The 16,400-nt window shown below is 42.8% G+C and overlaps 1 protein-coding gene and 1 pseudogene across 1 annotated transcript in view; one reads left to right on the plus strand and one right to left on the minus strand.

Moving 5' to 3' along the window:
• LOC105756398 (zinc finger protein 555-like) overlaps nucleotides 1–16,400 on the plus strand; it is a 376,219-nt pseudogene that overhangs the window by 280,584 nt on the left and 79,235 nt on the right.
• The window catches only part of LOC105756399 (zinc finger protein OZF-like), a 41,598-nt gene continuing 34,162 nt past the window's right edge, over nucleotides 8,965–16,400 (minus strand). Inside the window, exon 4 of the mRNA XM_023733255.1 lies at nucleotides 8,965–16,311. Within this exon, the coding sequence (XP_023589023.1) occupies nucleotides 14,880–16,311 (1,432 nt within the window). The 3' untranslated portion in view covers nucleotides 8,965–14,879. The remainder of the gene's footprint in view (nucleotides 16,312–16,400) is intronic.

Genomic DNA, 16,400 nt, shown 5'->3' on the forward strand with positions numbered 1-16,400 from the left:
ATATATATATATGCTTCACTGGTTTTGCTTTTCTAGAGAACCCAGCTGAATACAGCACGGAAGAGGAACAAATAAATCTCCTGAGGCTAAAGTAAGGTGAGGACGTGGGGGAGTGGCATTAGATGCATCTGACGAGGTAGGCAGGGGTCAGATTCTGCAGGGCCTTGCATGCCACATGAAAATTTTCAGAATTTTTTCTAAGAGCAAAGAGGAACCATGCTCTCTGTCTCTCTTTCACACCCTCTTGCCCTTCTCTATCTCCTACATTATATTATATATATACGTTATATAAATATATATATTGTTGTTGGGTGCCTAATCACTTCGGACTTACAGAAAGAGAACTAACACACACACACGGGGTAAAACAGATACCATGTGAGAATTGCCTACAAGCAAAGCAACGCCAACGAATTCTAGGGAATACCTGCAAAGAAGGAATTGACACAGCCAATACCCTGATTTGGACGTTCAGCCTCCAGAACTGTGAGACAATAAATTTCTGTTCTTTAAAGCCATCCACTTGTGGCATTTCTGCTCTGGCAGCACTAGGTAACTAAGACAATAGAAATGTTCTGTATCTTGAATTTTCTGGCAGCAGTTGCCACAGCTCATCAAATTTTACACTTTAAATAGATGCTGTTTATTGTACATAAATTCCTCCTCGATAAAGTTGATAAGATTCGCTCCAAAATTAAAAGTACCCATTATGCTACCAAATTAGTTTATTTCTGAATACTATATAAAGGGACATATGGATATCTGTTTTGAAACACTGTTTTGAAGAACTATAACCAGAATGTTCGTTAGACGTGAGGATGGTGTGACTTCGACTCGCTTACTTTGGACATGTCATCAGGAAAGACCAATCACTAGAAAAGGACATCATGTTTGGTAAACTGGAGGGTCAGTGAAAACGAGGGAAACCCTCAATGAGATGGGTTGACACAATGGCCGCAACAATAGACTCAAACACACCAGTGATCATGGGGATGGAACAGGACCAGGCTATGTTTCCTTCTGTTGTACATAAGGTTGCCACGAGCAGGGACAACAGCATGGACGTGTGTTCTGAGTCTCCAATCAAATGTGATCTTTTAAATTTGTTTTCAGATAGAGTTGATCTCATTTCACAATGATACATTTATCCTTAAAAAGCTTAGCAACCTGCTAAATACATACTTCCTTTAAAAATTAAAACAAAATAATAATGGTTCCTGTTTTCCTAGGAAACCCTTCCTTCTTGATATTTAGAGGTTAACCATGTTTTTAAAAAATACCTACATAGTATACCATGGAGGCAGTGGTGATTCACTAGTAGAATTCTTTCCGGCCATATAAGAGACCCAAGTTGGATTCTGGCCAATGCTCCTTATGCGCAGCCACCACCCATCTGTCAGTGGAGGCTTGTGAGTTGCTATGATGCTGAACAGGTTTCAGGGGAGCTTCCAGACTAAGATGGACTAGGAAGAAAGGCCTGGCAATCTACTTTCAAATATCAGCAAATGAAAAGCCTACGGATCACAGTGATCTGATCCACAACCAATCATGGGGATGGCACATGACTGGGCAGCATTTTCTTCTGTTGTGCACAGGGTCACCATGAGTCAGGGGCCGACTCAATGGAAGCGAACAAAAGCATAGTGTCCCATTGTGTCGCTGCGTATTAATTTGTTTATCCAGTTCCCTTTGGGGTGAATACCTGGTGTTTGTAAGCACTGCTGTGCACACGCACTCCCTGCAAATTTCCGCAAGTGTTTCTGGCTGAGTGCCAGGCCGGTTCCTGGAATGTTTTACTTATTGTCCTATCTCATGAGAGTCAGAGAAGGCAACTAGAGGAACTGGTGCTCTTGACCTCTTTCGGACACTCCGAAAGGAGGCAGGAGGGGATGTAAAAGTGCAAAAGCCTGGAGAAAAAATAAAAAATCATCATATTATAATCCCCAAGGCAGGGCCCCTGAGCCCAGGCAGGCAAGGGTCTGAATTTGAGCAAAGTAAGACTCAAAGATTCAAGAGAAGAGAGAAAATGGGCCTCCAGCCAGAGACTCAAAGAGAGAAGAACGTTCCGGTGTGAGGGGAACCTTAAAATTCTACAACCCAAATAAGGGGCAATATTATTCTGTGTTTGTACACCCCCCCCCCCCCGGTCTATCAGTTTGTTGTATTGTGTTGGCTTGCGTGTTGCTGTGATCCTGGACGCTATTCCACCAGTATTTCAAATAATATTTCAAATACTAGAAGGTCACCCATGGTGGACAGGTTTCAGCAGAGCTTCCAGATTAAGACAGACCAGGAAAAAAGGCCTGGTGATCTAATTGGAACATAACAGAACATTGTCTGATACCGTGCTGGAAGATGAGCACCCTAGATTGGAAGGCACTCAAAATACACAGTGGTCGCAACAATGAATTCAAGCAACGATGGTGAAGATGGTGCAGGACCAGGCAAGGTTTTCATACTGTTGTACCTGGGGTCACCATGAGTGGGAACCGACTCAACGACAGCTAACAACAACAGCAACATTATTCTGCTTTGGGGTTTAGAGCATTGGCTTTTCTGACAAACGACTAATTTCACATCCTAGCTCCACCAGTGACTCACATGTGACCTTGACACATGATTGCACCTCTCTGACCAAAAATATGTTTATCTACATCACACAGTCCTCATGAGGATTAAATGAAGCAATCCACAGAAAGCGCTTTTATGAGTAATTGAAGCACAGTAAGTATTCACCAACTCTTACTGAAGTCCCTGGGTGGTGCAAACAGTCTGAACTTGGCTGCTAACAGAAATGTTGGAGGTTCGAATCCACCCAACAGCACCACTGAAGAAAGGCCTGGAGATCTATTTTCATAAGATCACAGCCACTAAAAACCCTATGGAGTACAATTCTACTCTGAAACATGTGGGGTCACCATGAGTCAGAAGCAACTCCATCACAATGGGTTTGGTTTTATTATTATTATTATATTGTCTTAGTCCTCTAGTGCTGCTCTGACAGAAATACCACAAGTGGATGTGGCTTTAACAAAGAGAAGTTTATTCTCTCACAGTCCAGTAGGCTACAAGTCCAAATTCAGGGCATCAGCTCCAGAGGAAGGCTTTCTCTCTCTGTCGGCTCTGGAGGAATGTCCTTGTGATACATCAGTCTTCTCTTGGTCTCGGAGCATCTCAGCTCAGGAACCTCAGGTCCAAAGCATGCACTCCGCTCCCAGCACTGCTTTCTTGGTGGTGTGAGGTTCCCATGTGTCTCTGCTCGCTTCTCTCTTTTATATCTCAAAAGACATAGGCTTAAGATACTATTCAATCTTGTAAACCTTATCAGTATAACTGCCACTAATCCATCTTGTTAGATCATAGTGATTGAGTTTACAACGCATCAGGAATCATATCAGATCACAGAATGGTACACAATCATACAATACTGGGAATCGTGACCCAGCCAAATCGATACACACATTTTTGGAGGGACATAATTCAATCCATGACATACATTATTATCACAGGAGTCCCTGAATTGTGCGAAGGGTTAATTAACGTGCTCAACTACTAACTAAAAGGTTAACAGTTTGAACCCACCCAGTGGCACCGGGGAAGAAAGTCCTGGCCATCTACTTCCAAAAGATGACAGCCACTGAAAACACTATGGAGCTCAGTTCTACTCTGAAACATATGTGGTCGCCATGAGTCAAAATCGACTCAATAGCAATGGGTTTATTATTATTATATATTATTATTAAAACAGGGGTCCCTGGGTGGTGCAGTTAACGTGCTTGACTACTAACCAGAATGTTAGAATCCACTCAGTCGCACCTCAGAAGAAAGACCTGGTGATCTACTTCTGTAAGTTTACAATCATGAAAACCCTAGGGCACAGTACTACACTGAAATACGAGCGGTCACCATAAGTCAGAATCAACTCGATGGCAACGGGTTATTTTTTAATTATTATTGTTATACATTATTACTAAAAGAGGGTATAACAATGGGGATCTCCCTCAATTATGGCTGCAGCCCCAACATGTCAGAACATAACAATAGAAGGCAACATTAGAGCTTTATCTTGTCACCCATGCAGGGCTTGCAAAGGGGATGGTGACAAACCAGCCTGTGACTCAACTCAAGGGTCGGCAAACTTTTTGTGTAAAGAGCCAAACCACAAAATAACCAAACCCGCTGCTGTCAAGTCGACTGACTCATGGTGTCCCCATGTGACAGAGTAGAACTGCCCCATAGGGTTTCCTTGGCTGTAATTGTTATGGGAACAGATCGACACGTCTTTCTTCCACGGAGTCACTGAGTGGGTTCGAACCACCAACATTTAGATTAGCAGCCGAGTGCAAACCGTTTGAATTTCCAACAACTTTTGTAAAGGGCCGGATAGTAAATATTTTCAGCTTTGTAAGCTGTACAGTCTCTGTTGCAACGCTACAGTTATAGTGTGAAAGTAGCCATCGATGGTACGAATGGACATGGCTGTGTGCCAATAAAACTTTATGAACACCAAAATCTGAATTTCACATCATTTCCACCTGTCCATGAAACATTATTCTTTTGATTTTCTTCAACTATTTAAAAATGTAAAAACCACTCTTATCTCGTATAAAACGCGGCGAGCCAGATTTGGCCCTCAGGTTGTAGTTTGCTGACCCTTGGAAGAGCTCAACACCCATGCTCAAGGCATGAAGCGTTGAGGTTGGAAATTGGAGGATTTCTTTGGTGAAGGTTGTCAGCTGGGGAGTCCACTGAGGGAGGGTTGGGGAACTGAGGGGCAAGCTCCCCCCTAACCTCAAGCCTAGCCAGGGAAGCCTCGGAGATCACTGATATGTGATGTGTTAGCTTGAGACATGTCCTCTAGGGTTTGGGGACATGGGAACGTGCCCCCACCCTCACCTAGAGAAGTCTATAGGCAGACACAGCAGTGTATAGTGGTTAAGAACATGGACTATGGAACCAGCCTTCCTGCATTCGAATCCTAGCCCTGCTACTAACCAGCTGTGTGACTTTGGGCAAGTCACTTAACTGCTCTGTGCCTCAGTTTCCTCATCGAAACCACACGAAACAGTGAACCCTAATATAAACTATAAAAAACCAGTTGCCATTGAGTCGACACTCACAGCCATCACGTGTGTCAGAATAGAACTGTGCTCCAGAGGGTTTTCAGTGGCTGATTTTTCAGGAGATCGCCAGGCCTTTCTTCCAAGGTGCCTCTCAGTAAAATTGAACCTCTAACGTTTTGGTTAGCAGCAGAGCACGTTAACTATTTGCACCACCAGGGACTCCTTTCAACAGTATAAACACATACTTATCCTTCGAAGCCCCGGATCCAACATCCCCTTCCAGAAAACCTCTCATCTCTCAGTGCTCCTTCAACTCTGTGTTTTCCTCCTCCCGGCCCTGACCACATGAGGCTGGGAAAACCTGTGTCCAGCAGGACAAGGGATGAAATTTCTGTGCGTCGCTGTGGGCACAGAGAGGACATCAGGAAGTGTTTGCTGGGTGAAGAACGCGGGTAAAATTGAGCAGTGTGATGATGCAGACCAACTGCAGAGCCAAAAGCACCAGGAGCCCTTTCTGGTGCCCAAACAGGGATCACATGGGCCAGCTTGTGAACGTGCACACGTACATGTGTGCACACACACGTACACACATACACGCACACACACACTCTCTCTCTCTCCCTCCTTCCTTCCCCAAGCAGTGACCAGGTAACCGCAGAAGTTGAGTCACTACTGCACTTGTCCACCAGCGGACAACCTTGGCTTTAATGTGGGGCTGCCCAGGTGGTAGGAAGCTCTGCCTGCCTGAGTGTAGATCTTTATACGTGCTTCGTTTACAAATGCCCCTGTTCGATCCAGTGGATGTCTGTTTTTGAAGGGGTCTGCAAGTCTGTAACTACCAATTGCACGTGTGGATGTCTTCACCAATATCGTATGTACCTCCTGCAAAAAAAAAAACAGTAGCTGCCGAGTCAATTCTAATGATGACCCTATGTGTGTCAGAGTAGAACTATACTCCATAGGGTTGTCAATGGCTGATTTTTCAACAGTAAATCTCCATTCCTTTCTTCTCAGGCAGTTCTGAGTGACTTGAACTGCCAGTGTTTGGGTTTGCACCTGAGCATGTTAACTGTTTGTGCCACCCAGGGACATCTGTATGTACCCATGGCAGGGTGTATGAGTGGAACTCTTTGAGGATGTGTGTGTTTCTGTGTCTGTCTGCCTGTCTACATTGTGATCTGTAGCTGTGCATGCAGGTGACACTGAGTGTATCGTGTGGACCACTTTCTGTGGTGCATGTTGTCTAGCTGAGTGTGTCTCCGTGTCTGTATCTGCCATCTTTACATGTGCATGCTTGCATGTGTGCACATGTTGAGAGGGGAGTATTTCTGCATCCGTGTGTGTTTTAATTCAGTCTGTTGTCACGGTTTTGAAGGGTATTTTTGTCTGTAATGAGACAGTGCCGGTTCAGTGGTAGAATATTCCCCCTCCATGTGGGAGACCCAGGTTTGATTCCCATCGAAAGTACATTATGTGCAGCCACCACCCGTTTGTTAGTGGAGGCTTGCGTGTGGCTATAGTGCTGAACAGGTTTCAGCAGAGCTTCCAGAGTAAGAAAGACTAGGAAGAAAGACTTGGCGATTGACTTACGAAAATCAGTCAGCGAAAACCTTATGGATCACAGTGGTCCAAGCCCCAACTGATTATGGGGATGGTGCAGGACCGAGCAGAATTTTGTTTGTTACTGCATGGGGTCTCCATTAGTCGGGGCCGACTTGACGGCAGCTAACCAAACCCAACATCTGAGTCTGTAGTCTGTTCGCCTGTTGTGATGGGGGACTATTTTTGTATCTGTGTGTCTCCATAGCTGTCTGGTGTATTTGTCTGTTGTATGAGAGCAAGTAATTTTTTGTCTGTCTCTATAGCCATCTGTGTGTCTGCTTGCCAGTCGTATGAGAAGGGTGGGGAATCTATATCTGTGAGTCTCTCTTCGCTGTATTTGCCTGCCTGTGCGTCTTTTGAGAGCTGTGTTTTTTCATGACCATCTGTGTGCCTCTTGTGTGTGTGGGTATCTTTATGAGGGTCTGTGTATACATTAGGACCCTAGGTGGCACAAATGGTTTACTCTTGGCTACTAACAAAATGGTTGGTGATTTGAACCCACTCAGTGGTGTCATGGAAGAAAGGCCTGGTCATCTGCTTCCGTTAAAAAAAATTAAAACAACAAAACCCTATGGACCTCAGTTCTACTCTATAACACATGTGGTCACCATGAGTCAGAATCGACTCCATGGCAACAGGTTTGGTTTGGCTTTGGTTGTATACATTGTGTGTGTGAGAGCGAGTGTGTGTATTTGTGTGTCACTGTGTGTGTGTGTGCCCCTGTGTGTGTGTGTGCCCACCTCCAGGCAGTGAGGTCTTCCACAGGTAGCCAGAAATGATTGACCATCAGCATCAGAAGGTTTCTGAGTCAGGACACCATGGGGCTGCCACATATTCCTTTGGACCTCTCTATGCTGGCATATCAGGGCACCAGCTGTCCCCTTGAACTCAGTGCCCCAATCCTCAACGGGCCACTCCTGGGCACACCTGAGGCTCCTTAGTGCTGACACACCACCCCCATCATGCCAATACGAAGTGGCCTCCCAGAGAGTAATCTTCCAGAAGCCAATCACCCACTCTCTCTGCCTGGTCCCTCTAGGGAGACACCTAAGAATTCCATGAAGAGCCAAGCCCACTTCCCACCTTCTCTTCAGTGGGAACCCCATGGAAAGCCAAGCCCACCTCCTACCTTCTTTCCCAATGGGAACCCCATGAAAAGCCAAACCCACCTCCTACCCTCTCTCCCAGTGGCAACCCTGTGGAGATCCAAGCCCACCTCACACCTTTTCTCTCAATGGGAACCCTATGGAGATCCAAGCCCACCTCCCACCTTCTCTGCCAATGGGAACCCCAAGGACAGCCAAGTCCACCTCCACCCTATAGATTCAATGCAATCTGTTCAAAATTCCAACAGCCTTTTTTTCAGAAATGGAAAAAACAATCTTCAATTTTATAAGGAATGGCAAGAAGCCCTGAATAGCCAAAGTAATTTTGAAGAACAAAGCAGGATGATTCACACTTGATTTCAAAATGTACTTTACAACTACAACAATCAAAACAGTCTGCTACTGGTACAATAATAGACACAGAACAACAGATAGACAATTTGGGAGAAAATTTTAATGAACCATATATTTGATATGGGTCTAGTATACAAACACATACACAAAGCTTCCATAAGTTAACTACAACAAAATAAGATAAATAATCAAAAAGTGGGCAAAGGATTTGAACACACATTTCACAAATGAGTATATTCAATGATCAACAAGCACATGAAAAGTGGTGCAAATCAAAATCACAAAGAGGTATAACTCCACTCCCATAAAGATGGCTAAGATAAAAAGGAAAACAACAAATATTGGTGAGGATGTGGGAAAATATGAATCTTTATCCAATGTTGGTGGGAATGCAAAACGGTATAGGTGCTGTGGAAAACAGTTTGACAGTTCCTCAAAAAGTTAAACATAGAACTACCACATAACCCAGCAATTCCACTCCTAGGTATCTACCTAAGAGACGTGAAAAGCACCGATGCAAACAGACACACAAACACCGATGTTCACTGCGGCACTATTCACAATAGCAAAAAGGTGAGAACAACCTAAATATCCATCAATGGATGAATAAACAAAATGTGGTGCATACAAAGGAATGCTAGTCAGATGTAACTCTTAACCACTATGCCACCACAGGAAGAGAAGTCCTGATACATGCAAAACATTGATGAACCTTGAAAACATTATGCTGAGTGAAATAAGTCAATCACAAAAGGAAAATATTATATGATTTCACTTATAGGAAATAACAAGAATAGGCAAATATACTGAGACCAAAGTATTATTGGTTACCAGGGGCAAGAGGGACAGGGCAAAGAGGAGTCATTGTTTAGGAAGCTGTGAGTTTCTGTTTATGCTGATGGGAAATTTGTCAACGACTATGGTTCATCTTTGCACAACATAATTAATGTAATTTGTATCACTAAATGGCACACCTGAGAAATGATGAATTGGTATATGTTGTATTATATATATACTTAAACAATTAAAAAAAAAAAGCCGGCCTCAAAAAAGAAAACAAAACCAACAACAAAAAATGAGATACCACTTCATCCCCACTAGGAGGCTAAGATTATAAAAATGGAAAAACAAGAGAAACTGGAACCCTTGTCTATTACTAGTAGAAATGCAAACTGGTAGAGGTGCTGTGGAAAACAATTTGGCGGTTGGAAAAACAGCATAGGGGTGGCATCTGACCTTCTCTAGCTTCACAAGGGGGAGAGAGAATCACCATCACCGTCAGCCGGAAGCTGATTCCTAAGAAGCAGCGGTCAGACATATCTCCTCTCTCCGACCATTTTACCAATTCTGACACCAGCCGCTTGCCCATGGCATACTTTACTTCTCTGCTCAGTTCATTAACTCATTGCAGTGGTCACCCAGAACTCACAGACAATAGTCATGATTATGGGTTTATTAGGGAAGTAGTAGGTTACAATTCAGGATCAGAAATGATTGAGACTACAGTTTTTCGATCAGTACAGTTTTTTCTCAGCCGTGCCTGCAGGCGGGCCTCTCTCTAGCCCTCGGCCACTCAGCCCAGCCTCTGCCCTGCTCGGAAATGTGTTACCAAGCTCTTTAGCTTGCTAATAAGTGCCCAGAGGCACCCCACTCTGCCAGCAAGCCTCCTGCCTGAAGACAGCTCTCTCGCTCCATGGGCTGAGAATCTCACTGTACCATCTCCTGCTGGTCTTCTGGTTCTATTGCCCCTGCTGCTGCCATTTCTCTGCGTCTGCTCCTCACCATCTTAGGTGTTACAGCTGAATCGTGGGTCTAGCACGGTCTCAGCGTAGGGCTCCTGGGTCCAAAGGATGTGCTCTGCTCCTCTTTTTGTTGGTGGTAGTCAGGAGCCCCTCTGCTCTGGGATTGACTTTAACCCTAGTGGGATGGCAAACTGACCAATCCCCTCCTTAGGGTCCCAGACACCTTATGTGCATGGTCCCACCCCCAGAGGTTCCATGTACCTTCTTTGCATTAGCAGGAAGCTGTCCAATCCCCTTCGTGGGCCACAAGCACCTTATTTGAATAGTCCCACCCAATCATTATGTGGGAGTCACAGACTATGAATAGAAGGGGCATATTAAGTAATTCACTGCATCGCAGGCCTTCCTCAAAAAGTTAAACATAGAGCTACCACATGACTCAGCAATTACACTACTAGGTATATACTCAGGAGACTTGAAAGAAGCAATGCAGATACATGTACACCAATGTTCTCTGCAACACTGTTCACAATAGCAAAAAGGTGGGAACAACCTAAATGTCCATCAGTGGATGAATGAATAAAAATGTACATACATAAAATGGGATACTACTCATGAAGAGAAATGACGTCCTTATACATGTTATTAACATCGATGAACTTTAGAAAACATTGTGTTCAGTTAGGTAAATCAATCACAAAAGGACAAAACTTGTATAATCTCACTTATATGAAATACCTAGAATAGGCAAAGTACAGACATCAAAGTTCAATAATGGTTACCAGGAGTCACAGTAAGGGGGAAAGGAAGCATCGTTGTTTATAACGCATTGAGATTTTAGGATGTGGAAATTTGGCAAAGGATATGGTGATGTTTGCACAACAGTATTGATATAATTGGTGTCACTGAATTGTACAGGTGAAAATGTTGAATTGACATTGTTATATATGGTTATAAAACAACAAAAAGAGAAAAAAACCTGCAGGTGAATGTAGTATGTAAGACAGATTAAAGAGATCAAAAAATAAAAAAGCAATGTCCAAATCTTGTTTGGATCCTAGCTTTAAAAAACCCAACTACTGTAACAGATATTTTTGGACAACTGGAGAAATTTTCTGTCTTTTGTGGGACAATGGAGATTCGTTTTGTTCGTTTTTGACCATTTAAATGTTTCATTGCAATCATGTATTTATATATATGGATAAATAAGGCAATATCTTAATAGTTGGTAAGTCTAGGTCATGTGTTATGGGTGATCCTTTTACTGGAAGTACAGATTTTCTTTAGCTAAGAAATTAAAAATATATGGGAGAAATTCCATCTATGAAAACTCACTTTGTTTATGGTAAATTCAATTCCAACTAATGCTAGTAAAATAGATGAGCCTGCTTGGTCTTTCTTCTTAGAGGCTCCCATAATTTAAAGCTATGTAGGATAATCACGGCTCTGGAACTGGGGTGAGGTGGAGATGAGAACAGTGGTGAGCAGAACTTTTCTTCATGGTAGATTTGTATTTATCTTCATTCATACACTTATGGACTTATTTACATTACATACACAGGCTCAAACATAGCAACAATTGAGGATGGCACAGGACCGGGCAGTGTTTCATTCTGTTGTACATAGGGTCGTTATGAGTCAGAATCAAGCCAATCGCACTACAACACACAGGCTTCCTAATAACCTGGAAAAGTTTATCTTTCCACCTGGATAAATTTATCAAACTTCAATAAACGATAACTAAAGCCAGAGAGATGACACTGTTTTGACTGGAACACACCAGAATCACCAGGTCCAGGAGGACAGGATGAGACTGGGGCCACAGCCTCCTTCACACAAAAGGCAGAAGGTTTTTCCTTCTGGAGAAAGGACACAAATGTTGCTTTGAAGGCTTTGGGAGGATGGAACCCAGCAGATGAAAAAGCACTGCCTGCTTTTCCCAACACATCTCTTGGAGACCCAAGCCCAAGGCGGCTATCCTGATCCCAGCAAGGCTGGATGAGCTGCAGGCTGGGTGGGTGTGGGCAGAACAGTTGAGCTCTTGGAGGGGGCCACAGCTCTGGAGCACCTGAGGTTGGAGCAACCAGGAACTGGCTAAGGACTAGCAAACGGTGACCCTGTATCACCACCTTTGGACCCTCCCTATCCTCTTGCATGGTGATGTTGACTCTGCCTGCTACATAGAGAAAACTTACTTCGGACATGAGGGTTGGAGTGAGTGGTAAGAGGGCAGACTACCAACTGACTCGCTAGCTCGGATGTGCACATCTACTTCTGGATTCCACGCCAGGACAGACTATGCTCAGGACCTCAGGAATGTGGTGATGAGGAGCAATGGCCACTTCCTGTGGCTGGGAGCTGAGAATTGTTATTTTCCTTCCACAAATGGGTGGGGCCTGGGCTCAGACTAGGCTGGCAGTGGTAGTGGTGGCATAGCCAGGAACCCTATACACAGGGACCTGTGGTCTAATCAAGATTGCTTCAAGCCACCCCCTCCCCTCAGCAAATGTGGGGCCCCCTGTCAGATGAGCCACCCACTGAGTGTCCTTCCCTGGCGCCAGTGCCAAACAGAAGTGTGCTAGATTCCTTCAGAAAGCAGCCACTCCAGATCTCTGAAGCAACCATAATTACATGTTGCTGGAGAGAATACAAAATGGCACAGAACTTTTAAAAAACATATTAGCATGCTGTTTCTTATAAAGTTAAACATACACCTAACATATGACAGCAATCCCACTCCCAGGTATCTATGTGAGAAAAATGAAAGCTTTATGATCACATAAAAATCTGTACAATTTTATTTCAGCTTTATTCATAAAAACTGGAAACACAACTGTCTCCCAATGGCGAATATACAAACTGTAGTATGTCTACACAACAGAAAACTACAAAAAAGGAATTATTGATACTCATCAACAAAGATGACTCTCAAAGGTATTATTCTAAGTGATCAACAAGGATGACTTTCGAAGGTATTATTCGAAGTGAAAGGAACAAGAATGAAAAATTTACGTAGTGAATATGTATAGGGACAGTCACCAGTGATTCCCAGAAAGGGGAAGTTCTGACTAAAAAAGGGCGGCATGAGGGAGGTTTTGGAGGGAATAATGATACGATTGTGTATCACTGTGCTATAGACTACCAGACTTAATACATTTTTAACCTCATATAACTATACATTTCAAAAGTGAATTACTGTTTTCAAATTTTAAAAATAAGATTAAAAATCTCGTAAGCAATGAACAATGAATGTAAAAAAAGTGAAAAGTAGGGAGAAGCAAAACAAGAAATTAATCACAATCTCATCTTTGGTGGAGAATCCTTGTTAATATTCTAGGATGGACTATCTCTATAAGCTGGTTTGTAGGCATTTATAAAATGTAAAACATTTATGTGTAAATGTTTACAAACTGTCATCATGTACATACTATTTTATATCCTGTTTTTTTCACAAAATATTATGCCAAAAATACCTCTGCTATGGTTTAAACTTTTCTGGAACTCATTTAGTAGCACTTCAATATTCTAACGTGTGTGCAAGGATTTATCAGATTCCCTTATTGGTAGACAATGATTCTCATGGTATCCACTATCTATCACTACTATCAACAGACACTATAACAGTACCCAGGGATTTCCATAGGATGATTCTACAAGAGGAGGTGCTGAGTCAAGGGAAGGTCTAATTTGAAGGCCTCTACTACTGCAGTCACCATTTCCCAGCCCCTTACATGAGGAGTCAGTGAGGCACCTCCCAGTTCAGCGTGGGACAGAGTGGTGCTGGATAAACCTCCAGGACCAATAGTCTCTTGTATGTTCCCACTAATACAGGGAACCTAGATGGACCAACCCTGCATGGGTGTGTACACCAGGTGGAGCAGCAGTCCCTATTCCAGCTCAGCCCAGCAACTGCAGCTTCACATCCTGGCCCAGCGTACACTTTTTGTCAGAATTACCAAAACCAGACTCTGTCAATAAGAATAAGCTCTGTGCCTATGCAGAATGCAAGCTCCACTGCAGTTGTGTCAGGATAGGCTCTGTGCTGGCACACCATCGCGTTCGGCCCTCAGAATCATCCATCCTTCCATGTAAACCCTGCTTTTCCTACCATCATTTGAGAGAGTGGTACTTCTGTGAGTTGATTTGGTTTAAAACTTTCTCTGCAGTTCCTTCATCAGTAAACGAGGAATCATGATAGTAGCAGGGAAAATAAATGAGATGTAATATAAAACATGCCTACTACAACACTATCATACAGTATAATTCTGATTCTGTTAAAAATATTGGTTTTCATACAAGAAGTGTGAAAGGAAATAAAATACCAAGAGTTGTAAAAAGATAAAGAATGAAACCTACCGAACATTGATTAGATATATTGTTTCTTTCCAATACACTTATATGTGTTCTAAAGGATGAGGGACATCTGAAAACTTTCCTATGTTCCTTACATTCATAGACTCCACCATGAGTTATGTTTACAGAAATAGTAACTAGGCTTTTCTGTATTCCTTACATTCATAAGCTCTCTCTCCACTGTGAGTTCTTAGACATGAAATGAGGGGTGAAGAACTAGTCACACAATTCTTACATTCATAAGGTATCTTTTCATTGTGAGTACTGTGTGTTTAATGAGCTTTGAGGACTAAAGGTTTTACCACATTACTTATACTCAGAAGGCCTCTTTCCACTGTGAAATGTTAAATGGTTAGCAAGGTGTGCCAACTTACTAAATTTTTCCCCGATTCTGAATACTCATAAGGTTTCTCTCCACTGAGCTGTTCAATGGTTAGTCACGTGTGCCAACTTACTAAATGCTTTCTCATATTTCTGATATTCAAAAGGCTTCTCTCCACTGTGTGTTCTTATATGGATAGAGGGATGAGGAATGATGAAGGGCTTTCCCACATTCCTCACATTCATAAAGACTTCTCTCTACTGTGAGTTCTTATATGTGTAGTGAGGGATGACGACTGACTAAAGGCTTTCCCACATTCCTGACATTCATAGGGCCTCTAGCCATTGTGAATTCTTATATGTTTACTGAAGGATGAGGGCTGACCAAAGGCTTTCCCACATTCCTGACATTCATAAGGCTTCTCTCCACTGTGAGTTCGTATATGGTTAGTGAGAGACGAGGAATGACTAAAGGCTTTCCCACATTCCTGACATTCATAAGGCTTTTCTCCACTATGAGTTCTTATATGGCTAATGAGGGATGAGGACTGACTAAAGGCTTTCCCACATTGCTTACATTCATAAGACTTTTCTCCACTGTGTGTTTTTTTATGGCTAGTGAGGGAGAAGGAATAACAAAAGATTTTCCCACATTCTTTACATTCATAAGGCTTCTCTCCAGTGTGAATTCTTAAATGTTTAGTGAGGGATGTGGAACAAGTAAAGGCTTTACCACATTCCTTACATTCATAGGGCTTATCTCCAGTGTGAGTTCTTATATGTTTAATGAGGTTTGAGGATCGACTAAAGGCTTTCCCACATTGCTTACATTCATAAGGCCTCTCTCCACTGTGAGTTCTTAAATGTACAGTGAGGGATGCGGAACGATTAAAGGTTTTCCCACATTCCTTACATTCAAATGGCCTCTCTCCACTGTGAGTTCTTACATGTTTAGTGAGGGAAGAGGACTGACTGAAGGATTTCCCACATTCCTTACATTCATAAGGCTTCTCTCCACTGTGAATTCTTCTATGTCTAGTGAGGTGTGAGGACTGACTAAAGACTTTTCCACATTGCTTACATTCATATGACTTTTTTCCACTATGAGCACTTATTTGATTAGTGAGTTTTGGGGACTGATTAAAAGATTTTGAAAATTCTGTATATTCAAAAGGTTTTTCTCCAGTCTGATTTCTTACGTGTTCTGTGAGGGATGCAGCACAACTGAGAGCTTTCCAACATTCTTTACATTCATAAGACCACTCTCCACTATGAAATTTCTGACAAAAAGTGACGGTTGAGGGACGAGTATAGGTTTTCCAATATTTTTTACATTTACGCTTATGACCTCTCACGTGTGTCCTAAAGGATGAGAAACTACAGAAATCTTCCCCACGTTCATTACATTCATACGGTTTCTCTCCAGTGAGTGTTGTCACATGGTTCGTAGGAGTTGAGATACAAACGAAATCTTTCCCACATTCTCTACAGGGTTTCTTATCAAGAGTTCTCACAGGAGTGTGTAGGTAAGAGGGACAACTGCAGGATTCTCCACATTCCTTACACTGACAGGCACTGCATCCAGTGTGAGATGGGACATGATGCTTAAGTGATGAACGATTCATGAAGGCTTTTCCATACTCATAGCATTCAGAAGGATTTAATTCAGGAGTAGTTGTTTTGAGCACAGTATGAGCTGGAATCTGGCTCAAGGTTTTTCCACACTGACTGCCTTTGTTACTTTCACAAAGGTTCTCCACCAAATGCCGTCTGTTAAAGAAAAGGGCAACATGCTGCTGGGAATAAAGCTGTTGCCATTTCACCATTACGAACACAGTGAATGTGTATATTATTGCCCT

The sequence above is a fragment of the Trichechus manatus genome, unplaced genomic scaffold (genome assembly GCF_000243295.1).
Source record: "Trichechus manatus latirostris isolate Lorelei unplaced genomic scaffold, TriManLat1.0 scaffold00057, whole genome shotgun sequence".
Lineage (NCBI taxonomy): Eukaryota > Metazoa > Chordata > Mammalia > Sirenia > Trichechidae > Trichechus > Trichechus manatus.